The sequence below is a fragment of the Talpa europaea genome, assembly GCF_964194135.1.
Source record: "Talpa europaea genome assembly, chromosome: 6".
Classification (NCBI taxonomy): Eukaryota; Metazoa; Chordata; class Mammalia; order Eulipotyphla; family Talpidae; genus Talpa; species Talpa europaea.
In genome coordinates, this window is record NC_140072.1 from 138,520,604 (window position 1) to 138,544,164 (window position 23,561).

General features: G+C 70.6%; 2 protein-coding genes across 2 annotated transcripts; one reads left to right on the forward strand and one right to left on the reverse strand.

Annotated features, from left to right (window-relative positions):
- Positions 1–4,773: 4,773 nt before the first annotated feature.
- On the forward strand, positions 4,774–13,045 carry LAMP1 (lysosomal associated membrane protein 1). Its single transcript, XM_084234925.1, has 10 exons — positions 4,774–4,854; positions 7,232–7,347; positions 8,370–8,589; positions 8,691–8,852; positions 11,156–11,319; positions 11,580–11,705; positions 11,989–12,055; positions 12,134–12,304; positions 12,403–12,561; positions 12,976–13,045. The coding sequence occupies exons 1-9, from the start codon at positions 4,806–4,808 to the stop codon at positions 12,540–12,542; spliced, it is 1,215 nt and encodes a 404-aa protein (XP_084091051.1). The 5' UTR covers positions 4,774–4,805; the 3' UTR covers positions 12,543–12,561; positions 12,976–13,045.
- A 1,143-nt stretch (positions 13,046–14,188) lies between these two features.
- On the reverse strand, positions 14,189–21,546 carry GRTP1 (growth hormone regulated TBC protein 1; the record flags this gene model as incomplete). The annotated part of the gene is made up of 8 exons (XM_084234927.1): positions 14,189–14,278; positions 15,291–15,476; positions 15,554–15,726; positions 18,101–18,197; positions 19,170–19,294; positions 19,836–19,994; positions 21,129–21,280; positions 21,500–21,546. The coding sequence occupies 8 exons, from the start codon at positions 21,544–21,546 to the stop codon at positions 14,189–14,191; spliced, it is 1,029 nt and encodes a 342-aa protein (XP_084091053.1).
- Positions 21,547–23,561: the final 2,015 nt, after the last annotated feature.

Below are 23,561 nucleotides of genomic sequence, written 5' to 3' on the forward strand. Positions count from 1 at the left end.
CCCCAAGCAGGCAAACGTGTCTCAGGAAGAAGCCATAATTAAAAGAAAACTTGGGAGCCTCCCCGGGGGCGCAGCGGTTGAGCGCTGGGGTGTTGTGAAGCTGCCCGCAGCCTCTGCAGCGCCGGTTCGATCCCCGGCTGCTCCCCGGCCACCGGAGGAGGGTCCCACATGGCGCGCAGACCTCTCCTGCCGCCCGCTGCTCCCCTCAGCAGTGTCCTTCGGTCCTTCTGCCTGCTCTGCTCCCCGCTCTGGCTCTGGTGGATTCTCTCACCCTCCCGCGCTTCTGACTGTCCCCAGTGCTTGAGTAAATAAATACATAAGTAAATAAATCTTTTTAAAAAAAAAAAACTTGGGCTTTTTGTTTTCAGAGTAAAACATAATTGTGTATTAAAATCTTTTTTTTTTTTTTGAAAAAATTATGAGTGACATTCTCTACCATCAACTCGGGGAGACAAGGATGAACATCGGCTGAAGCACACGTCCCTCCTGTCCCGGGCCGGTAGGTGCCCAAGAGCCGAGGCCAGGCTGCCTGTGGGGCGGCCCCAGTCCTTGGGGTTGCTGGGCGCCCGCTGGTCGTCTTTGGAGGGTGAGGGGTGGATTGTGCCTGGGGGCAGGGGAGGAACCCCAAGTGTGTGTGTGGGGGGGGAGAGGTGGGGCTGCCAGGGCTGGCAGACAGGGTATCTGGGGCGGGGCCTCCGGTGCATGCTCAGCCCAGAAGAGAGACCCCTGCAGCTTGGTGTGCCAGGAGCTGCGGTGCAGGACACCCCCACATCGCCTGCCACGCAAGTGAGGACATCTCCAGGCTCCCGGCCTGGTCGCAGCACCCGTGTTTGTGTCACGCTGATAAATGCAATAAACTGTGTTGAGGCTACAGGCAGGAACCAGCACAGGCCCTAGTGTTCGGGCCACCCCACACTGCAGAGACCAGCCCCTCGTCTCTCTGCCAGGCCCTGCAGGGTCGTGGCTTCTGTCGTCGCCAGCGGTGAGCAGGTCCCCCAAAGCCTGAGCAAACGCTCCCCTAAGAAGAAAGCCCCCCAGAGCGGGAGGGTGGCCCATGGGGGCTGTACAGCTGGGTAGAGGCGCCAGAGCCGGGCTGGGTCCGGTGTGCCCTGGCGCTTCCATGTTCACGCGTGTTTGTTAGGTGTGCACTGTGTTCGTGAGTGTGGACACGTGTGCTTGTTGGTGAGGCTGTGTGTGCCCTTGCTGAGACGGGAGGTCACTGGGACGTGGGGACACATGAGGCGGCTGTGAGCAGTGGCTGTAAGGGGGGGCCCCCCTCTGTGTCCCCGGAGGTCTCCACAGCCTCCTGGAAGGGCCGCATGGCAGGGGCAGGGCTGGCCGAGCTGGAATTGCTGGGGATGCAAATCGCTGACTCCCAAGCGCTGAGCCCCGGGGAGGGGGGACCGTGGTCCCTCCTACATCCTACGAGTCTCCCCGCCACACGGTGTCCGCATTTCTCCTGAGCTCTCCGTCCTCGCCTGCACCCCCAGGAGCACCCCCTGTAAGGCCTCTGGCTTCAGCCCTGTTACAAAGCAACCACGGCAGGCAGCGGGGAGGGCAGAGGCTGGAGGGCAGAGCGGGACGTCGAGCCCGCCCTTCTGCCTGGGCTTGCCTCTCTCCCGGGCACTCTCCTGCCCAGCTTGCCTGGGTTGAACACGGCTGTGGAGGCCACTTGCTGCTTTTGGCTCAGGGCGGCCCTTCTGTTGGGAGCCCTGACGGACTCAGCCGCGGATATGCCCCCCAGTGCCCAGCGGTGGCAGGCCCGGGAGCCTCAGCCCCTCCGGCAAGTTCGCACTTGGCCCTCGTCACCGGTGGGCGCCCCCTCATCCTGCTCTGGGCCAGCACGCTCCCACGGGGCTGGCAGATCGTGCTGCCCGCCTGGAGGCCAGGCCCCATGGAGGCCGAGTGGGGGCCGGCATCCTCACCCAGCCGCCAGAGAGAGCTCCTGGGACGCGCTCCTCCTCCTGGGCCTAAAAGCTGGCAACTGATGTCAGGCCTGTTGCTTTACTGCCATTCTTTTTTTTTTTTTTTTTTTTTTTAAAGTATTTTGAAATTCCATCTTTATTTATTTATTTATACATACATACATACAAGCACTGGGTACAGTCAGAAGCACGGGAGGGTGAGAGAATTCACCAGAGCCAGAGCAGGGAGCAGAGCAGGCAGAAGGACCGAAGTACACTGCTGAGGGGAGCAGCGGGCGGCAGGAGAGGTCTGCGCGCCATGTGGGATCCTCCTCCGATGGCCGGGGAGCAGCCGGGGATCGAACCGGCACCGCAGAGGCTGCGGGCAGCTTCACAACCCAGCGCTCAACCGCTGCGCCACTGGGGAGGCCCTTTACTGCCATTCTTCACACGCTTCTCTTGTAGCTATTCTCAGGGCTGTAGCCCAGGCTTTCCGCCAGCAAAGCCTCCCCCCCCCAAAATCCATGAATGGACATGGGCTGGAGTCATGACTCTTGGTAAAGGGACACTTGGCCCGTGGGCTTCCTCAGCAGACTGTTCTTGTCTCGGGGGCCCGGGGGCCTGGTCACTGGCGGGGCAGGCCAGCCTGGCCCTCTGCGCAGCGGCCACGCCCTTGGGTACAGGAGCGCAGGCCTCGGGGCTCGCCCCTGCCACGAGGACCAGCCTGGAGACTCAGGGTGCCGGCGGTGGCAGCTCCGCGTGTCAGGGAGTGAGAATAAGGCTAACGGGGTCGTTTTGATGGTTCTTGGGTCATGGCGCTGGCGCAGAGGCCTACTTGGGCTGTGCGGCGTGTTCCTGAGTGACAGGACTCCCACTGGCAGTGGCCGGGCCCGGGCTTCCCCACTGCTCTCTCTCCCGACACCCAGGATTTATCGCCCAGATGCGTCAGTGCTCGTGACCAGTCACGTCTTTCTTGTGAAGAGAGACAAAGGCTACTGGGTGTGGGTGATGGGGGAGCACGACCCATGGTGAGGGCCTGCTGGGCCAGGGAGTACCCAGGACTTGGATTGTTTATGGCCATAGTGAAATGGGGGGACAGGGCTACAAAAGGGCGGCAGGGCAGAGGCCGGGTGGGAGGACAGAGCAGCCTCCCCCTGCCCGGGCTGAGACCAGAGCTGCCACGGGCCAAACCCAGGGCTGCAGGTCCGTATGGACCCATAAGCGGGGGCCTGCAGCCAGAGCCACACAGAGGACAGGGCCCGGCCCGAGGACGGTCAGTCTGCGGGGCTCGCCTGTGGGAGACGTCAGGTGCGGGGACAGCTTACTGGCCAGTGCGGGGCCGCCTCACCAGGCAGTGTCAGTGATGGCCGCCACCATCACCAGGAATCTGGGTAGCCCCAGCCGGCGCGATGGTCACCGCCGGCCCCGGAGCAGGTCAGAGATCCCCAGGGTCACGGCGCCTGGGAGCTGCCAGGGACACCAGCAGCAACAGCTCTTCCGGGTGCCGGGCAGGGCTCTGGCACTTCTCTGGATGGAGGCAGGACGAGGGCCCCGCAGAGTCCCTTGGCGCCTCCCCTCCTCAAGGCGGCTGCTGGACCCGTTTTTCCTCTTTCTTTGGAGGCTGGAACCACCTTCCTCTCTCCAGGGGCTGGTACCCTGCAGGCCCCACCACGGGCCGGCGGAGGCTTATAGCCTCTTTCCGGGTGCCCCGCCCGCAAGTCTGATTGGGCCATTTAGCACCAGCCAGCCCACAGCTCCCACCTGCTTGGCCTGTTCTCGGATCCCGGCCGTCCAGTGTTACATAAAAGGGCTGTGGGCGCTGCCCACACCTGACTTGGCCGCGCCCGGCGCGGGTGCCGCTCGCGCGGCCGCCGGGGCGGGGCGACACAAGGGTTTTGGGGTGCTCGGGCTGCGTTGTTCTTTTCAAAGACGGGGCTTACCAAGATGCGAGCAAACATTTCAATTTTTTCACAGCCTCTCCAGACGCACTGACAACGTGCGGCCACTTTTAATAAAAGGGAAAATATTTCTCACCCCAAATGACGGTGAGCAGCGCGGGAGCCAGAGGCATCGCGCGGGAAAAGGGGACGTTTTTAATCACATGCGGAGGACACGGGCGGGCAGCGCGGGGCACCAGCTCGCGGCGGGGGGCCCGGAGGGGGCCTCGAGACCCCAGTGGGCAGGCGCGAGCCAGCGCCGCCCACCGCTGGCGGCACGAGGGTCCCCGGGGCCGGCGCGGCCCCCCTGCCCGACGGGCCGGAGCCCCGGGCGCGCCGGGAACGGGCCGCGGGGCCGCGCGGCGCCCCCAGACCTCACAAAGCACCCCGGGCGCCCGCCCCGCGGCCCCAGAGACGGGCCCGGCCCCGCGGTCGCCCCGGCGACGAGGCGCCCCGCCCGCCCCGCGCCCTCGGGCCCCGACCCCAGCCGCGCCGTCCGCGCCGCCCGAGCGGGCCCTGACTCGGCCGCTCGCCTCCCGAGCCCGCGGCAGCCCCGCGCGCCCTCCGGCGGCCCTTCTCCGGGGGAAGGCGCCCGGCCCCGCGCGCGCCCCGCGCCCCGCGCCCCGCGCCCCGCGCCCCCGCCGCGCCCCCCCTCGCGGGCCCGCGCCCGCGCCCGCTCCCCGCCCGAGGCCCGAGGCCCGAGGCAGCCGGGCGCCGGGACCGGCCGGTCACGTGCCGACTGTCACGTGGCCGCCGCGCCCACGTGACCGCGCCGAGCCCCCCCGCGAGCGCTCGCGCGAGACCGGCGCTCACGTGACGACGCGGGCGCGGCGCCGCCTCACGTGACGGGCGCGCCGCGGGGTCTCCTTCCTGCGCGGCGCCGTCGGCCGGGTCCCGACGCCGACGCCGCTCCCGCCAACCGCCGCGGCCCGCGCTCCCGCCCCGCCTCGGCGGCCTCGCGCCCATGGCGGCCCCCGGCGGCGCCCGGCGGCCGCTGCTGCTGCTGCTGCTCGGTGAGGGCCGGGCCGGGGCGGGCGGGGCCGGGGCCGGCGGGCGAGGCCCGCGGGGCCGGCGGGCGCGTGACCGGGCGGCCTGACCTTCGCGCCGGCCCCGGCCCTGGGCGGCGGGACTCGGGCGGGGCGGCGCCGGGCGGGCCGGAGGGGGGCCCCGCGGCCGCCGCGCGCTGCGTGGTCTCCGGGCCGGGCCGGTCGCCGCCGCCCCGGGCGCCCCTGCCGGGCCTCGCGTCCCGGGGGAAGCGCCCTTGGGGACGAGGCCCCTGCCGGGAGCCCGCGCCGCCGCGTCCTGCCTGCGCCCCGGGGCGGGCGTCTCGGGCGGGCGGCGCCGCGGTGGCGCTTCGCAGGCGGGGCTCGGGCCTGGTGGAGACGCTCAGCACCCAAGTCCCCCGAAGAACCCCTCTGAGCCGCCTGACTTCCGGGGACCCCTGGCCCGGGGGTGACTGCGGGGGGGCAGCGTGCGCCCGGCCAAGCCCCGGGACGGGGCAGGTGGAGTCAGGGCCTGGCCGGCTGCCGATACCTCCCTGGCGACCGCCGGGGCCGCAGGAGTCTGGTGGGGCTTGGGCCGTCGGTGGCCGTGGTCGCCCCTGTGACTGTTTTGGGGACCCGCCAGGCCCGTGACCTCTTTCCAGAGGGCCCAGGTCACAGCCCAGCGTCCCCCAGCCGCACCTGCTGCTGCTCAGGCCCCTCCCCGTGTGCCCACAGGCAGGCCCCGGCTCCCAGCTGCGGCCTGCCCAGCGCAGGCCTGTGCCCTCTGGAAAGGCCACCCGGACTCCGGGCTGGCGCCTGGTCTGTCTCCCGCCCTGGCGTCTTGGCGGCCGAGTGGTGAAGCTGGAACTTGGATCTGCACCCACTGAGCCGGGAGGCGTGAGGCCACTGTGTTTATTCAGGACTGGTGCGGGGGTGCCGCCTCGGGGGTACAGCTGGGCAACGTGCCCACCTAGTGCCTGCCTTCACCTCGGTGTCTGGGGTGTTGTGCTAGTGTCAGGGCTGGGGGCAGGCTGGGGGGGGGCCCAGAGCTGACACCCTTACTCCCCGGCTCCTCACTCCAGCTCTGGCTTCACTTGTTGGGGAGGGGCTTGGTGGAGCCAAGATCTCTTCTCGGGGTTCAGGTTTTAGAGAGTGGGATGGGCTCAGGAATGGCCTGAAGGAGGGTTTGGGCACAGGAGGCCCAAGGCTAGCTGTGGAGAGGTGGCCTTCAACTTGTGGGGGTGGGGGGAGAAGGTTTGGGGGGCTTTTTACAAACTGCCCGTGCCCAGGGGAAGAGGCCTGTCCACGCGAGGCCGTGTGTGCCCTCCAGCTGCCTTGGGGCTCCTGCTGGTGAGCTCCTCACCCTGAGGGGTGCTCATGTTAGTCATTAAGTCCCAAGCACTGCACAGATGTGGCACCAGGTGCCGCTCAGCCTGTGCTCTATTTGTGAGAGTGGCAAGGTCCGTCTCCTGAAAGGCTTTGGGGGGCATCTGCTGATGTGTTAGATCTGGGGGTTCCATTCTGAAGTGTCTCCTTGGCCCTGTGCTGAGTCAGCAGAGCATCCATCATTTAGGGAACTTGGCGGGGGGGTGGCAGCCACGGCTGCTCAGAAACCTTTGGGCCCCGCCATGGTGCCTGCTCACCTGCCCCCCCATACAAGTATCAGGAGGCCCCTCTGTTTTGCCTGCATCCCAAACAGGTCGTGGACTCTGGGCTTTTCTACCCGGGCCTGTTTGCCGTGGTGTCCCGGCATCCTTCTGAGTGCCCGTCGGGGTCCTTGTAGACTTAGACGTTGGCCCTGCCTTTCCAGAGGCTTCCAGGATGTGTGTGGGGCTCTGGCTGCCAGGCTAGGGCAGCTGTGGGCACCCGAGACAGCCTGTGGTCACCATGGGCTGTGAGTCAAAGGGTGGCAGGCAGGGCCCTAGTGCGCCCCCCCCAGCGGCTGGGCGGTTACTGCAGAGACCCCCGGCAGAGGGGCGGACCTGCAGGTCCCACTGAGCCCCGGGGCCAGAGCCCCAGCACAACACCTGTGCATATCTGTTGCACACGGGTGTGAGCCGCAGCCTCCCCCCGGCGATCTCTTGTGGGCCATGGGCATGTGCGTGCAAGAGGCAGGCAGCGTGGCCTGAGTGACCCAGAAAGGCCGGAGGCTGGGCCCTTCCTGCTACGAGCAGCACTGCTGCTGGCTTTTGAGGCCCCTCAACAGGAGCGTGGGTCTCGAGGCAGGGTTCCCGCCATGTCGCAGCTGGGGCAAAGGCCAGGTCTGTGGTGAGGGCCCCGGGGGGGGCCCGGCGCCCCTAGCAGCCCTGGGAAGGTTGCGTGCGATCGGGGGAGGAGGAAGTGTCCAGAACGGGGCCCGCACGGCGTTACCCTGGCGGTGCTGATGCTCTGTTCTCTGGACCCGCAGGCCTCGTGCACAGTGCCTGGGCGTTTGTGGTGACAGATGGCAACAGCTCGGCGTGCATCAGGGCCACCTTCTCTGCTGACGTCCAGGTCCGCTACAATACCAACAGTGGCCCCAAGGTAGGCGCACAGGACCCGCATGTGCATGCGTGTGAGGTGTCAGCTCGGGGGCGGGGGGGGGGGTGCTGGCCCCTCCCGGCTCCCTATGGTCGCCAATCCTGGGCAGCTGGGCCTGCCAGGCCACCCCCTCATCCCATCTGCGGTGCTCGCACCGTCCCTGCTGGCGAGACACTCTGCGCAGCCTGGGGGTGAGCCCCCCGCCATGGGAAGCTGACCTCAGGAGCCATGACGCTGGACGTTGCGGGTAGGGCTGAGGCTGAGGGATGCCCGTGTTGACCAGCTGGGGCTGCCTCTACTCCGCAGCATCTCTGCACTGGTCACCCGTGGGTACCACCTCGCCCTGTAGTCCTGGCCGCCAGCCTCCCTCGGGGCTGGGCTCGGTGTCCACGGCCACGTCTCGGGCCACAGCACCTGCGAGCACCGCGAGCCCTAGTCACTCATGGCGACTCACGGCGGCGGCGTGGCTTACGGGAGGAGGCCCGCAGCTCCCAGTGGCTTTCTGTCCCTTAATCCCTGGGCACACGGTCCCCGAGAGCCCATGTCTGCTGCCTGGGGATGCGGCAGGTGTGCCCTGCTAAGCCTGGCTGGCCCGTTCTCTCTGGTGGATGCCGGGCTGCTCTCCAGTTGGCTTTACTTACGACGACGCGCGTGGTTCCACCGTCAGCACCTCTGTTTAAGGAGAGAAAGAGGGCTGTGCAAACCCAAGATCCTAAAGCTCTCAGTGGCCGTTTATTTCAAATACGTGAACGAGGCATCCTTTCACCAGGATAGCTCCGGTTCTCGTTCCGCCACGGTCTTGACGAGTCCTCAGTGCTGTGGCCACGGCCATCCTTGTGTTTTGACCTGAGTCGCTGTCGGGGTGTGCTGACCCCTGCTGAGGCTGCGTGCGGCTGTGCGTGAAGAGTGACCCCTCACTCCACCGGGGTCTCGGCTTTCTCTGAGACTCTGCTGGCCTTTCCCCGCGGGTTCTGAACCCTCGAGATGGTGCCATCTTGGGTTCTGCTGCTGTGGCTTTGTTCCAGAACGCGACCTTCAGCCTGCTGCCGGATGCGGAGGTGCTGAACACCAGCTCCTGCGGCCGAGAGAACTCCTCCTCGGGCCCCAGCCTCGCCCTGGCCTTGGGAAACGGGTGCACCCTGACTCTCCGCTTTGCCAAAGACTCAACGAGCTACCGCGTGGAGCAGCTGCTCTTCACGTACAACTTGTCGGACGCGCGCAGCTTCCCCAATGCCAGCACCCATGGTAAGAGCCAGAGCAGCCGTGCAGGAGGACGGGATGGGTGGTAGTTGTGTGATCTTCTGGCTAAACGCTGCAGGGCCTGAACCCGGCTTTTCCCTACGCAGGAGCCCAGACCGTGACGTCTAACCCCGACATCCGGGCCGATCTGGACACCAGGTACAGGTGCCTCAGCCACCGCCGCCTCGTCCTGGGCAACTCCACTGTCCTCACGCTCAGCAACACCACCCTCCAAGCCTACCTGTCCAGCGGCAACTTCAGCGCAGGAGGTGAGGCGCGGGGCGGGGCGGCTCAGTTGCCCACTGTCTCTGGAGGAAGCCGTCTCTGCAGGTGGGGGGTGCACAGACCTGCCCCCGCACAGCCAGGGCGTGGTCCTCACACTCCCAGCCTGGGTGCTCAGGGTGTGGTTCGGCTGCTGGCTCCGCCCTGGGCGCAGCTCTGAGGGGAGAGGCTGGCGCAGCTGCTGGACCCAGTGCCTTGCTCTCGGTTTCCTTTTGCCTGACTGTTCACGTGGGCGTCTCTGGACGTGCTCAGGGTCCACCGGCCAGCTCCGAGCGCGGGGCTCGCCGCCATGTCTGCTGTTCCTGGGTGGCCCTTGGTGGAAACCGCTGGTTTCTCATCTGGAGGCAGATGTCATGACCGGCCGCTGGAGCTGAGGACGCTCCTCAGCCCCCTGGACCGGAGAGGCAGACCGTTGGGGGTGGGGCGGGGCCGGCGAGTCTGTGGGGGGCTCCGGGGTGCTTGCTTGAGCCGCCAGTTGCTGCTGCCTTGCGGCCGGCTCTCCTTCCTCACGTCACCAGCACGTCCTGGCCGAGCTTCCTCGTCCGCAGCGAGACTGAAAGCTGCTGCAGGGAGAGCGGCCCCGCGTCTGCCGGGTGCCCAAGCGCCTCTGCTTGTCCCACACAGCACCCGTCTCGCGGCGGCGCCCCCCTCCCCTGGCCCTCAGGGCGGCTTCACGCCCGCTGCCGCTGGGTGCCCTGCCCCGGCTGGCCTCTCTGCTCCCAGGAGTGGGCTGCCCTGTGGGGGCCGCAGGAATGGGGGGCCGGGCTGCACGCGCTGTCCATCACCAGCTCTGGGAGGCAAGCCAGGTCGCTCTCCCCAGCGGGTCTCCACTTGCAGGCCCGTGTCTCCCCCTTGTCGGGGTTCCCTCTGCACGCGCTGCCTCGGGGCGCTGGTACGGAATGGCCAGTGCCTGCCAGCCGCCCGGGGCCTCTGGGTCCTCGGGGCCCCACTTTCTCTAGTTTTAAGATGCGGGGAGGCCTGCTATCTGTAAAAGGTCAGGAAGAAGCTGCTTTTAAGTGATGTGGGTCTTACGCCCTCCTTCCTGCCCAGCAGGCAGTGCTGTCTGTCTTTGGGGCCCAGTGTCGCGCTGGTCTGCCCATGCCCGGCTGTGGGGCAGGCAGCTGCTGCCCGTCGCGGCATGAGACCACGAGGCACCGGCCAGCCCAGCTGCAGAGCGCCTCAGGCTCTGTGCCCTCACCCCGCGGGCACTGGCCTTCCGGACCGCTCGCCCTCGCCTGCTCCGGCATCTGCTGTGGCCCCGGGCCAGAGGGCTAGTGGGGCTTGTGCCACGTGGGGCCACGTCCAGGCTCTGCCGGCAGCGCAGCCCCGGCCTCTGCATCCTGAGAGCCGTGTCCAGTGCCGCGGGCTTCCAGGCGGCGTGACGGGCGTGCCCCGTGTGCAGTGCTGTGGCGTGCCGGGCCGGTCCACGTGGGGCAGAGGGCCGTCCTGGGGCGCGGGGCCAACCCGGCATGGAGCCAGGCCCTGGTGGGAGGTGCTGGCGTGGCCCAGACCCACGGACCGTCTTCCCCTACCATCCGGGCAGGGCTGTGCCGCTGGCGCCTACCAGAAAGCGGGTGTCGTCACGCGTGGTGCCCCGTGGGCGAGGGCCCTGCCTCTTGCCCAAGGGTGAGGCAGGGTTGGCCGGGGCCCGGGAGGCCTCCGTCAGTGTTGCATGGTCTCGGCCCCACGGCCTGCGGGCTTGCAGCGCTGGGCGCGCGCGGCACAGGCAGGGCTTCCCGCACACAGGGCGGAGGGAGGGAGCGAGCGAGCCTGTTTGGGATGGGGGTTTCTAAATTGGTTGCAGATGTGGGGTGCAGACCACGGTCAGTCCGCTGTGGGTAGCTGGGAGGTGCTGCCAAGTGTCTGCTGTAAACAACCTGCGCGGAGCACAGCCCGGAGCTGGGATCCCATTCCAGGCTCCTCCTCTTTCCCTCCCCCGCCACCCCCATCGCCGCCCCGGCGGGCCTTCCCCGGGCTGGTTCTGTTGTGGGGTCGCACGAGCCAGGTGAGGACCCCGCCTGCTGGCCACCGTGCTCTTTGGCTGGCCCCGGGGCTGCCGCGTCTGTTGCCATGTGCTCCTCCTCGGTCTGGGGGCACGAGGCCGCTCTGTGACCGCCTGGCGCGAGGCCAGCTTGTCCGCAGTCGGCCGGTCGAGGAGGAGCGTGGCGGGAGCCGGCCCCGGGCTGAGCTCCTGCAGTGCTGGGCGGCGGGACCAGTCAGCCGGGGGCGGCAGGCCCTCAGGCGGCGGCCCTCACCCCTTGCCAGAAGCTGACTCTCCCCGTCCCTGCAGAGACGCGGTGTAAGCAGGATGGCCCGGGCCCGACCCCGGCCCCGCCCCACCCCACGCCGGCCCCCTCGGTGGGCAGGTACAACGTGAGCGGCGTCAACGGGACCTGCCTGCTGGCGAACATGGGGCTGCAGCTGAACGTCACCTACCAGCAGAAAGACAACGCGGTAGGCGCTGGCTGCGCCCCGTCCGCAGCGAGGCCGGGTGGGGTGTGGGCCCGGCCCTCAGGTGCCCAGGCTGTCCCGAGACCTCGGGGTGTGTTGGGGGAGAAGGCGGCTCCCGGGGGCAGTGGCTTTGAAGCCTGGGAGCCTGCGGGGCTGGGCCACTCGGGTTGGAGTACCGTGGTCTCTGGGCGCCTGTTGGGGTGCCGCGGGCTTCTGGGTGGGGGCGGGGCGCGGCTGCAGCCAACGTGGGTGCTCCCTTTCAGACAGTAACGCGTGTCTTCAGCATCGACCCCAACAAGACCACCGTGAGCGGGAGCTGCGCCGCCCAGCTGGCCACGCTGGAGCTGCTTGGGGAGGGCCACAGGCTGCTCATCCTGCAGTTTGCCATGGTGAGGCCCCGACCTGCCCCGCCCTGCTCCCCCAGAGCCCCCTGCGGTGCACGCTGCCCCTGGTCCCAGAGGACAGGTGCGCAGGCTGCGGCTCTGCGGCCCATTTCAGCAGAAGGCCTGCCTGCGAGGAGGTCTGGGGAGTGAAGGAGGGTCGGGGTGCTGGCCAGACGCGGCCCTGCCCGCTTGGGGCTGCAGGCCAAGCGCAGAGCTAGCCAGGCGGGGCCGGTGGCCCTCGGTGGCCGTGAGTGTGTGACGCTGCTCGTCTTCACTTCCTCCTTCCAAGAACACAAGTTCTAGCCGCTTCTTCCTGCGAGGGGTCCAGGTGAACATGACGCTTCCGGAGGCCAGAGGTGAGATTCCCGCTTGCCCCGGCCCCCCCGCCCCTCGCCCCGGCCCCCAGCCGGAGTGCTCACCCAGCGCCTTTGCAGAGCCCACCTTCACTGCTGCCAACGGCTCCCTGCGGGCCCTGGAGGCGGCCGTGGGCCACTCCTACCGGTGCAGTGCCGAGCAGCAGGTGCGTATCACCGCGGCCTGCTCCCTCAACGTGGTCAAGGCCCGGCTGCAGGCCTTCCAGATCCAGGACAACACGTTCGGGGCTGGTGAGTGCTGGCGGAGTGGCCCTGGGGGTGGAGTGGGGTCTTCCTGCCCAGGCTGCCCCTCTCCGGGCCAGCCGCGGCTGACTGGCACCCGCCCGCAGCGGAGGACTGCCCGCTGGACGAGAACAGCATGCTCATCCCCATCGCCGTGGGCGGCGCCCTGGCCGGGCTGGTCCTCGTGGTCCTCATCGCCTACCTCATCGGCAGGAAGCGCAGCCACGCAGGCTACCAGACCATCTAGGCACCCGCCGCCGGCTGACGTGAGGGCACCGGCAGCACTCGGGCAGGCGGGAGGTGGGTGGGCCCGGGTCAAGCCCTTGCTAACTGGTCACGCATTAACATTCACCAAAGTGGGGGGGGGGTTCCTCGGCTGCCAGCGGGGTTGCTCAGACGTGGTGTGGGTCTCTTCGCTTTTCACTCAGATGCTAGCCTTACAGGGCCGGGCGCCCGCGGGGCGCGGACGGGGCGTCGGCGGGCCCTGCAGTAGGGGGGCGTGGGGGCACCGCGGCGGCATGGCCCTGCTTCCCAGGCCTGGCACTTTTTTAAATAGGAAAATGGGTGTTATTTTTGTTCGCAATTTGTAAAGCGGCTTGGAGTCCTCTGTTCGGGTCCAGGGTGCTCTGGTTCCTGCACCTGCGAGGCCATCGGTCTGATTCTGGTTTATCTGCCCGCAGCTCGGCTGAGCCCGGGGCCGCCTGGCGTGGGTGTCGCTGTGACAGTGCTAATAAAGCGTCTTTCTTTGTTGGCGTTTGTGGGTTTGTGCTGCTGTTGCGACGGCTGGGGCGGGCACTGTGGGCTGCCCCCCGGGCCTGCAACTGTACAGGGAGTGAGCAGGAGTGGCACCAGGGTGGCCTGCGGGCTCCCCCGCACACCAGCACCTGCGGGCGGCCTCCTGAGCGCTGAGCTGTGGCTCTGGAGGAGGCCCCGCTAGACTCAGCTTGGACTTGGTGGGGAAGGCCGAAGGGGCCCAGGTCCAGCTCCTGCCCGTGAGGGCAGTGGCCTGAGCCCCGGGCGGGGCTGCGTGGGCCCATCCTCCCGGCTCAGCTGGACAGGCAGGCACGAGACACGTGGGGCAGGCGCCACGGGTCCAGCCCTAGGGGAGCCATTGTGGTTCTCCACGGCATCTGCCCAGGCAGGGGCGGGGACAGCGCTGGGCCAGGGCTTCGTGAGTGTCTCAGGGTCTAGTGTCCGAATCAAGCAGCCACAAGGCAGTCTGGGGGGCTGAATGCAGCTGATGGGCCGTGCTCCCGCCGGGGTGTCTGCCACCCAGGGCCTCACGGGAGCTCAGCTCCTTTGGTTGGTGTCACTGCCCCGTCCACGGTAGGTCACAGTGGGTACCCGGGGCTGCTGCTGAGTGTTGGGGGTGCCCGCCGGGAGGCCCAGGCCCATGGGCCCTGTTGCTGGGATGCACTGGCACGTCATCACCTGAGGGGGTGAGGTGCGGCCTGCACTGCCTCCCTGGGGTCTTGCAGCTGCTCAGGCACAATCGCCGCCCAGATGTGGGAGGAGCTCCTGGGAGACCAGGCATGGGTGCTGGGCCCCACCCAGGCCAGGTGGCGAGGGCGGGCGATGGATGCCAGTTGCCGGCATCAGTGCAATGCACAGGGCCCGGGCCTGGGGCCGCCGCCGGCATCACCAGCAGTTGACACGCTGAGGACAGGCACTCAGGTGCCGCCGGCTTTATTGGGTGTAAGCGTGTATCATTTCACCTGCCGTTCGTGTCTCAGGTAAAAATAAACTTTTAGAAATTTACAACTCTAGCTCACTGTCAAAAAGGCAATGGCGTCCTCGATTGATCTTTTAAAAACCCCAAGCGCAGAGACGGCGAGCACTGACCGCGCTGGGAGGCCACGCGCTCCGGCCAGGGCCGCTCTGCAGAGGCAGGGGTCACCGCCCGGCCAGCAGCCGGGCCCTGCAGCTTTCGCGCAGACGCGTGATGGTGCTCATGGGCAGGCTTCCAGGCTCCGAGAAGATCTTCTGCAACAGAGAGGGTTGCTCTGCTGGCCAACGCTGGGCCTCCCCTAATCGCTCTGCTGAGGGCCGGGATGCCCGCCACGGCTGACCGTTGGCCACAGGCCCCCGCACCCAGCCAGCCCCAGTGCGGGCGTGTCAGTGGGGCCCTGAGAAAGCCCTCCAACCCCACACCCAGTGCAGCTGAGAGTCACTCCCGACACAGGCAGCCCAGGGACAGACTGGCCCAGGCAGAGCCCTGGCCCGTGGCCGCCTCCTGCCGGTGAGGGGCTGCGCTTTGCCCACGGAGGCGAGACTCGCAGCAGGACTGGGGCCAGCTGCGCCCATCGCTTGGATTCCCCAGGACGTCTTGCTGTCACAAGTCCGTCCCAAGCCCCTGAAGACAGGGAGGGCCAGGCCTGCCGCCACCACCGCCCTCCTGTGGGGCCGCCGGTTGGGGAAAGGGCTCCGGGCCCAGCTGCCCCAGCCTCCTCGCCCGCCTGCACACTCTGGACAGTCTCGGCAACCACAAGGCCGCTCCATCGCCGACAGCTTCTAGGCTCCTGGCAGTGTTGGCTCGGCCAGGGGCGTGGGAAGACCAAGCTGGTGGCCCTCCTGCCCTGCATCCATGGTGGCCTCAGATGATGCAAGACCCCAGCCCAGCATGTCACCCCAGCATGCCCTGCCCCTGTCTCCCCACCTCTGTGTCCCCAGGCAGGCCTGTCCTACAGCTCACACGGGCTGAGGTTGCTGGGGGCCAGCAGGAAAGCCCTGGCCACAGGAGCTGCCACCCCGCCAGGATGGACCGCAGGTCGGGGAGAAGGGACAACAGAGGACATGAGGGCCTGCAGAGGTCCTGGCCGCAGCAGCTCAGGAAGGAGCTGTCCGCCACCTCCACACTCCCACCTGGTGAAGCTGAGCCCCCCAGATCCCAGGAAGTGCTGGCCCCGCTGACCATGGGGCCAGGGCGGTGGCCTTGGGGCTTTGGCTGTAAACCGCCCCGTTCCAGGGAGGAGGGACACGCTGGAGGTGCTCTCACCCGCATGAAGGTGTGGCACTCCATGGCGAAGGCCCCCCTGGTGATCTGCTTGAACTTCTCGCAGATGTCCGGCACACTGGTGGCCTCCAGGATGGACGCTTGGTGCTGTTTGATGAGGGTCAGCGCCACCCGGAAGATGATCTTGGAGCCTTCGCTAAACAGACAGTCCCAGACGCGGAGCACGGTCTGGGGGAGAGGTGTGTCCTGAGGCCCCGGCCCCGCCCCAGCGCCTGCCCTGCCTCCCGCCCGCCCAGCGCACTCACCTCCACGGGCAGGGTGTCCACAAACAGGCAGATGAACCAGCGCGATACCACCAGGGTCCACAGGACCCCGTGGCCATCCAGCAGGTCCGCCACCGCCGGCAGCTTGTTCCTCACCAGCTGGCCCAGGACCTCCTGGTCCGTCCTGAGGCCCAGCATGGCCGGGCCGTAGTAGTCTGCAAGGGGGGGCTGGTGGGCGCCAGCACATGCTGCCCCGCCCCCGCCCTACGCTATGCGCCTAGACCCAGGGCAGTGCCGGGTGTCCACAGGGACGGGTGGACGGACAGACGGCCCAGCCCACCCCACCTGAGTCTGGAGTCGGCGCTCACAGGCAGGAGAGGGGCACCCCCATGCAGACCAGCCCGCGAGAACGGTGGGGGAGGGAAGGCCCTCGCCACACGACTGCCCGGCCAGGCCGACGCAGAGCCATCGAGGCAGAGGGGCGGGCGGGCAGGGGAGCAATTGGGGCTGACGGTCGCTGGGCGTCCCAGGGAGCCCCCGGGGTGGGGAGCTGCAGGGAGGGTCTGCAATCCTTCAACAAGGGTTGCTGGCGAGAGCGTGACCTCGCTGCCTTGGGGTTTAGTCACCTGAAAGAATTACGAGGCCACACCTCCCTGGCAGCCCGGGTGACGCAGCCTGAGGCTGTCGCAGCTTCTGCAGCGTGAGTTCGATTCCCCGGCCAGGGAGCTCCCCACAGGGCGCAGCAGACCCCTCCTGCCTCCCCGCTGCCCCCCTCAGCAGTGGGTTTCAGTGGCTCTGCCTGTTCTGCTCCCCGCTCTGTCTCTGGTGGGTCCTCTCACCCCCCACCTGTACCCTGGTTCTTGTGTGCATAAATAAATAAATCTTTAAAAAAATTAAAGATTTATGAGGCCACGAAGGTGAAAAACTGACAAACCAAAGCGGGCAGGCAGCAGCCTGACCCGGCCACCCCACGCGGCGTCCCCAGCGGGCGGTGTGTAAACGCGTCTCGAAGCACCGAGGCCTCGGCGGGCCCACGTGGCCTCTGGGGACGGCCGGCGCCTCCGCTGGCAGCCGCCGCCTGAGGGAACACTCGGGAATCCGGCCTGGGGCACAGCCTGACTGGCCGGACAGCGGCCTGGGCCTGGGCGCCCCGTGCCCCTCGCGCTCAGCAGAGCGGGCCGCACGCGCCTCTCCCCGCAGCACTTCTCTCCTCTGCCCCAGGCCCCCCCCATGGCGCTCGCCCCAGCTGGGTGCCCAGCGGGCCAGGAGCCACCGCCTGGGGGCGCCACCGGGTGGCGGCCTTGGCCAGGCTTCTGCTTTCCCCACCTCGTCCCACGATGCCACAAGGCAGAGGAGCAGAACCAGGCCCGCGCCTCAGGTGCAGGGCCCCAGGCGGGCCCCGGACGTTGGCGGCCCCTACGCCGGGGGTGCCGCCCCGCCTTCCTGTGGAGCCCCAGCCCGGCTGGGCCGGAGGGCGCATGGAGGCCCCGCCCCGCCCCCGCGGCAGGTGCCGAGAGCCGCGGTCCCAGAGGGGTGAGCCGCCGCCGGGCTTGCCCCGGTAAGCGGATCCCGGCTGTGAGCTCAACCTCCAGAAACAGCTTCCGGCCGGCCAAGGAGCACGCGCGGGCGCCGCCCATCCTGGACTGTGGGAACAGGTGGCGCGGCCACCCAGGCCTCCTGGCGCCCACACGCTCCTGGTGTGCCCAGCCCACGCCCCCGAGGCCCGCGAGTGTCCCAGCCTGGCTGGCCGCCGCGCCGTCCTCTGCCCTGGGCGTTGTGTCCTGAGCGTCCCACGGCGGACGCAGGTCAGCGCATGCTCCCGGCAACGCGCCAGGGGCGAGCAGGGCAGAGGGCAGCCAGCGGTGCTGCGGGCGGTGACGCCGACGGGGCGCGCGCCACCCTGGGCGGGAAAGCCGGTCACCGCGGACCGGGCGCAGACAGCTGAGGCGGCGCGGAGGCGGCGGGCCTGGACACCCTCGCCCCGGCGCAACATGAAGCTTCAGAGCTCCCAAGCTGGGACCCGGTCGGCCTGCTGGGTGGGGCCCGGGGCACTGGGTGGGGGTCCTGGGTGGGGTCTCGGGGTCTCCTGCACAGGTTTGGGGAAAGCCCAGGGTGGCGGGGCCGCGGGCGGTGGGGTGCGAGGCAGTTGTGGGGCGGGAGGGACGCTGCGTGGACACGGCGTTCGCCTGGTGCCTGGCCTGTGGGCTCGGTTCTTGGCTGGGAGCTGGGGCAGAACTGCAGGGGCGCCCCGAACTGGCCGTGAGCCTGCTGGCGCCCCCAGAACGGCCCTGCCGGGGGTTTCCGCTGGGACCTGAGCTGAGTCTGTGCCGCCACAGACCGGCGCTCGGGGCTCATAAGACCCCGTGACGGGGTGGCCAGCCTGGGGACCTGCCGGCACACAGCCCCCAAGCCCACGGCCCCACCGCGGGCGGAGCCACAAGCACCCTCTGCCCCCGAGTACTTCTCCCCTTTAAGTCCATTGCAGAAAGAGTTCTAGACGCAACCGCCAAACGCCTCCGTTGGGCCTGAGCCAAACCCAGGCCCGCGAGCTGCCAGCCACAGGGCACAGGCCACGGCGGCGCCACGTACCCGGCAGGATCCTCCCCACGAGGGCATCCAGGAGCCAGAAGGCCTCCTCCTCGTCCGTGGTGATGAGCAGCAGGTACCCGGCGATGAAGTTCATGCCCTGGGCCGGGACAGATGCATGAGCCCTCACACGCTGACCAGGGCGCCCGGCAGCTCCGCTTCCTCTGCTGCACCCTGCAGGGCAAAGGCGTCGCTCCGGGGCTCGGGAAACAGCGTCTGTCAGCCAGCGAGAGCCCCGGCACAGGGACACGGCCCGAGGCCCCACCGCCTGGCCCCTGCTCGCTCCCAGCCACACCCCAGCTTGTGGCGCCGCGCCTTGCCGGACACGCGACACCCCTGGGTGTCCCCTGGGCTTCGCCGCGTACAGCTCTGGCAGCACCTCGATTTGTAGACACACGTGATCTCAGCGCTGCCTGGGAAGCCCGGGAAGCAGCAACTAGCGGCGCCCACAGCTTCGGCTCCCAGGCCCAGGCCCATCCCATAGGGTCAGGAGGCTGCCCCCGAGCAGGCGCCGCTCCGCACACGGTGGAGGCCCCGGAGCACCTGGGCCGTCCCCTCCTGCTTCTTCAAGGGCACGAGCCTGCTGGGGTCCAGGAGCCCGGCCCCTGCGCGGTTTGGGGGCAGCTGCTGGGGCCACCACCGCACTCAGCTCGTCAACCGGCTGGTGCCGGGTTCCCGCCTTCCCGACTGTCCTGCAGCCCCTGGCCTCCAGGGTCAGATGCAAGCACCACAGGCCGCTCGCTCTGACCCCCAGGGCAGCCCCACGGCTCTGAACGCTCCCCTGCTCCGTGAGCTCAGGCCGACACACGGGCCGGGCCTGGTGGGACAGCAGCTCCCCCGCTCTCCCTGCGCCCACAGTCTATATCCCAGGGACCCATACGCACCCCCTGAGGACAGCTGCCCCGCCCCATGCAGCCACCTGGTGGCCAGAGACCCAGTGTCCTCACCGCGGGACTCGGCCTCAGAAGGGGGCGCACGTGGGCCCCGCCCCCCAGATGGACAGCAGCACAGGTGCCGCGTCTGTCTGTCCAGCCCTGCCCCCCAAGCCCAGGCCGGGGCTGGGCGCGCTCACCTGGCAGTACCCCACGCCGCGGTTGTGCCGTCCGTAGGCCGCGAGCACATTGAACAGGGGGTGCTGCAGGCAGGGGTCCGCGCTCTTGCGGAAGCGCACGTTGTCCGGGAAGGTCCTGTTCATGTCTGCAGTCCCGACAGGAGGCCTCCGCCGGTCAGAGTCTGGCGACCGCGCGGCCCAGCAGCAGCCTCCATGGTCAAGGCTGCCACAGGGTGTGGGCAGAGGCGGCCCGGCTGTCCTGGCCCCTCCGGGGCTGGCTTGCCCACACAGCGGCCGAGCCCTGCATGGGCAGCCCAACCCCTGCCCGGCAGCCTTTTCCTGTGACACCGCGGGGGTGCTGGGCGGGTGCTGTGCTGCGTGGGTGGGCCGAGCGTGCGCACCCCGCCGGGGACACGGTGCCGCCCCAACCGACCCGGCCAGCACGGAGCCCCCGGAGCTGCCCGCGCACACTCGCTCACGCTGGGCTTTGCCTTTCAGCATCAAAAACGCGCTTTAAAAACAAAACGCCCTCAAGTCACAGCCCACAGCGCGTTCGGGGCCGGCACGAGCCGGGGCGTCCCCAGCAAGGACGCAGCTCCTCGAGGCCGGGACCACGCGCCCTTGTCACTCAGCTCACGCCCCCGGGGGCCTCCGCCGTGCTCTCCACGCAGCCCGCGCCCGCCTCACCTGTCCGGATGGCCTCCTCCAGGCTGCCGTCCCGCTCGCCCTGCAGCAGCCGGTGGTAGTAGCCCGGGTGGCGGTCCATCTGTGCCTGTGCGCCACTCACGCCCAGCCAGACGCGTGCCCGGTGCTCCGGCGGGACGCCCTTGCGGATGTAGCGCTTCACTGGAGGGGACACCCCACGGGTGAGGGCCAGAGGGGGGCTGGAGGGGAGCCAGGGCCCGGGCCGGGGTTTCAGCCACTCTGCGGCAGCCTCGCAGGGACGGTCCACACACACCCGTGACCTCAAGGTCGCGCAGGCGGCACGCAGCCAGCTGGGTGCCCGGGCGAGGTGGCCTGACATCACACACGACAGGCCAGGGATGGACAGGCCAGGGATGGACAGGCCAGGGATGGACAGGGAGCTGGGAGGCCAGTGGGGCAGGTCGGCAAGGGCGGGGGCTGCCTCAGGGACGGGGCGCAGGGCAGGCTCAAGCGCCCCTCTCTGGGGAGAGGCTGAGGACAGTCAGCCGGGTGGGCCCAGCCAGTGCGGCGCTGCATCTTCCAGAGAGACCAAGGCCCTCCTGCTGCCCACAGGCGTCCCAGACAGACCCGCCGAGCCTCAGAGCCAGAGGAGAGATGGAGGCAGACGGCCGCGGGGCCTGCGCTGGCTCGGGGTGCCCTGGGGAGCCTTCCGCTGGCTTTAGGGCGCCCATGCCCTCGGATGGGCGAGGGCGCAGGCGGGGGGCACCTCCCTGAGCCTGTCCAGGGCTCCGGTTGGGCTGCCTCGGGCACCCCCACACCGGCTCCTCGTGGGGCGGTGCAGGAACACCCGAGAGGCCGGTGTTTGCTCCGCTGACCAACATCCAGGCGACGGCCCTGGGCGGCCCCTCCTAACAGGGAGTCTGTGCTTCCCGCGGGAGAAACAAAACCCTAAAATCCCAAGAGCTGCCGGGCCGGGGGGAGGGGTGGGGAGGGACCCCAGGAGCCCCGTTCTGGAGGCGCGCGAGGCTGAGGCCGGCGGGTCCAGCCCCAGGCAGGGAGGCCGGGGAGGAGCGCGGAGGCAGGGGTGGGGCGGGAGGGCGCGGCCCGGCGCGGGGAGCGTGGGGTGAGGACTCCGCTCCCCCGGGCCCCACGTAGGGGGGCTCGGAGCAGCCCCCGCCCCGCGGCCGACCGACCCCGGCGGGCGGGGCTCCCGGGTCCGGGCCCAGGGGCGCGGCCTCACCTGCGCCAGGGCGCGCGCGCGTCCCGCCCCCCTCCCCCCCCCCCCGCTTCCGCTCACCTCTGCCCCGCGCCCCGCGCCCCGCGCCCCGCGCCCACCTGTCATGCTCCTCCGGACGCGGCCGCCGCCCCGCAGGAGCCTGGCCCACTTGACCGCCCGCCTGGCGAGGACCGCCAGGTACTCGGAGAAGAACGCCTCGTAGGCCGCGTCGTCGAAGTCCTCGGGCCGCGCGAACCCGTAGGGGTCCACCCTGGAGACCCGCGAGGCCGTGGGGCCGGCTGCGCGCGCCAGAGACCCCCCCGCGCCCCCGGACCCCGCCCGCCAGAGCCCCCCCCCCACCCCGCCCGCCCGGCCCGGCCGGCCATCGCGGGGGGCAGACCCCGCCGGGAGCGCAGCCGGCCCGCGCCCCCCGCGCCCACCTGGGCCCGCGCCCCCCGCGCCCACCTGGGCCCGCGCCCCCCGCGCCCACCTGGGCCCGCGCCCCCGCGCCGCCTGCGCGCGCTCCGCGGGCTCCATGCCGCGGGGATCCGCGCCCCACCGGCCGCGCGTCCTTCCGCCGGGCCCGGGCGCGGGGCGGGGCTGGGAGGAGGCGGGGGGCCGGGGGCGCGGGGGGAGGCCGGGGGCGCGGGGGGGGGGCCGGGGGCGCGGGGGGGCCGGGGGCGCGGGGGGGGCGCCGGGGGCTGCACCTGCTCCGGCGCGCGGAGCTGGAAACCCGGGAGGGCCGCGGGGGGCGGGGGCGGGCCGGGGCGCGGGGGGCCGGGCGGTCACGCGCTGGAGCCTCCCTGGGAGCAAAGGGCGCGGGGGGTGGGGGGGGCCGGCGGGTCCAGGTCGGCCCGTGCGCCCCGCCGCCCGCAGGGAGGCGCCTGTCGCGGGAGCCGGGGCGCCCTGACCCGGGAACCCGCCCGCCCGGCCCGGGGCCTCCGCGGGGCTCCGCGCCCCGGGGTCTCCCCAGCGCCTCCCCGGCGCGGGCCCTGCCGAGGCGCCTCTTCCCGGCGGGCCTGGCCTGGGCCTCGCAGCCGCCCGCGCACAGCCAGGCCGGGGCGCCGGGGCCGGCCTGTTGGGGGGCGGGGCGCGAGAGGCCCCAGACCCGGGGCGCCCCTGCGGGCCTGCCCCGCCCGGCCGCGGGGGGCCGCTCAGCTCCGGCTCCGGAGTCGCGTGAGGGCGGCCGGCCCCGGGCGGGGCTCCAGCCGCGCTTCTCGAGCCCCGCGCGCCCCACGGCGCAGGTCCCGCAGGCCCCTCTCCCGCCCGGGGCGCCCCCCCCCCGGATTCCCTGCCCCCCCCAGGGCGCGCTGCCCCCCGGACTCCCTGCCCCCCCACGCCCTGCCCCCCGGGACTCCCTGCCCCCCCCACTCCCTGCCCCCCCCCGGGGCTGCCCCCACGCCCTGCCCCCCGGGACTCCCTGCCCCCCCCACTCCCTGCCCCCCGGGGCGCCCTGCCCCCCCGGGAATCCCTGCCCCCCCACTCCCTGCCTCCCGGGACTCCCTGCCCCCCCGGGACTCCCTGCCCCCCCACGCCCTGCCCCCCGGGACTCCCTGCCCCCCCCACTCCCTGCCCCCCGGGGCGCCCTGCCCCCCCGGGACTCCCTGCCCCCCCGGGACTCCCTGCCCCCCCACTCCCTGCCCCCCGGGGCGCCCTGCACGTGGGCAGCGGCCCCAGGCCCCCTCCGCCTGCCGAGGCTTCTCCCTCACCCTGGGGGGCGGGGGGCTGCCGCCCCGGGGTCACCCAGCCGACCTCTCTCTGAGGTCAGACCCCGACTCCTACTTCGTGAGCAGCCCCTGCACCCCAAGCCGCCTGGGGCCAGCCTGGGAGCTGCACCCCGCCCCTGCCTGCCAGCCCCCCGCAGCCGGCGCCGAGGCCCCCGCCCGCGGGCAGCAGGACGGCCGGGGAGCAGCGGCCGGGGGCGGCCCAGGCCCGCGGGGGGGGCAGCTGCAGGGAGGCGAAGCCCGGGGGCCCCGATGACGGGGGTGCGGCCCACACCCCGTCCTCCGCGCCCCAGGTCGGCCGGGCTCCGCGCTCTGGAGCGAGACGGGCCGGGGCCGGCGGGGGCGGGGGGGCCCGGCGCGCGCCCCGGGCTCGGGGACGGGCGAGGCCTGGCCGGGCTGTGTGCGCGCCCGCGTGCGTGTGCGCGTGCGTGTGCGTGTGCGTGTGCGCGTGCCGCACACATGCGTGTGCCCGTGTGCACAGACGTGCCCGCTCGCGCCTGGGTCTGGCGTGCGGCGCCCGCCGCGGGGTCGCCTCCCGGAGGCGCGAGGCAGCGCCCGGGCCGCGGAGCCCACGAGCGGGCGGGCGCCGGGCGCGGGGCCTCGGGGGGCGCCCGGCTCGCGGGCAGCCGCGCCCCGGTCTCCGCACGGGCGGGGCGGGGCGGGGCGAGACCCCGAGGCCCGGGAACAGGCCGAGCCGCGGGCGGGGGCGCTGTGTTCGCGCCCGCGGGCCCGGAGGCCCCGGCCCCTGCCGGGCGGGGGCGCAGGCGGAGGCCAGGCCGTCGCCCTCGGGGCCAGCCGGGCGGGCCAGGCGGGGTGCCCGGGGGCGGC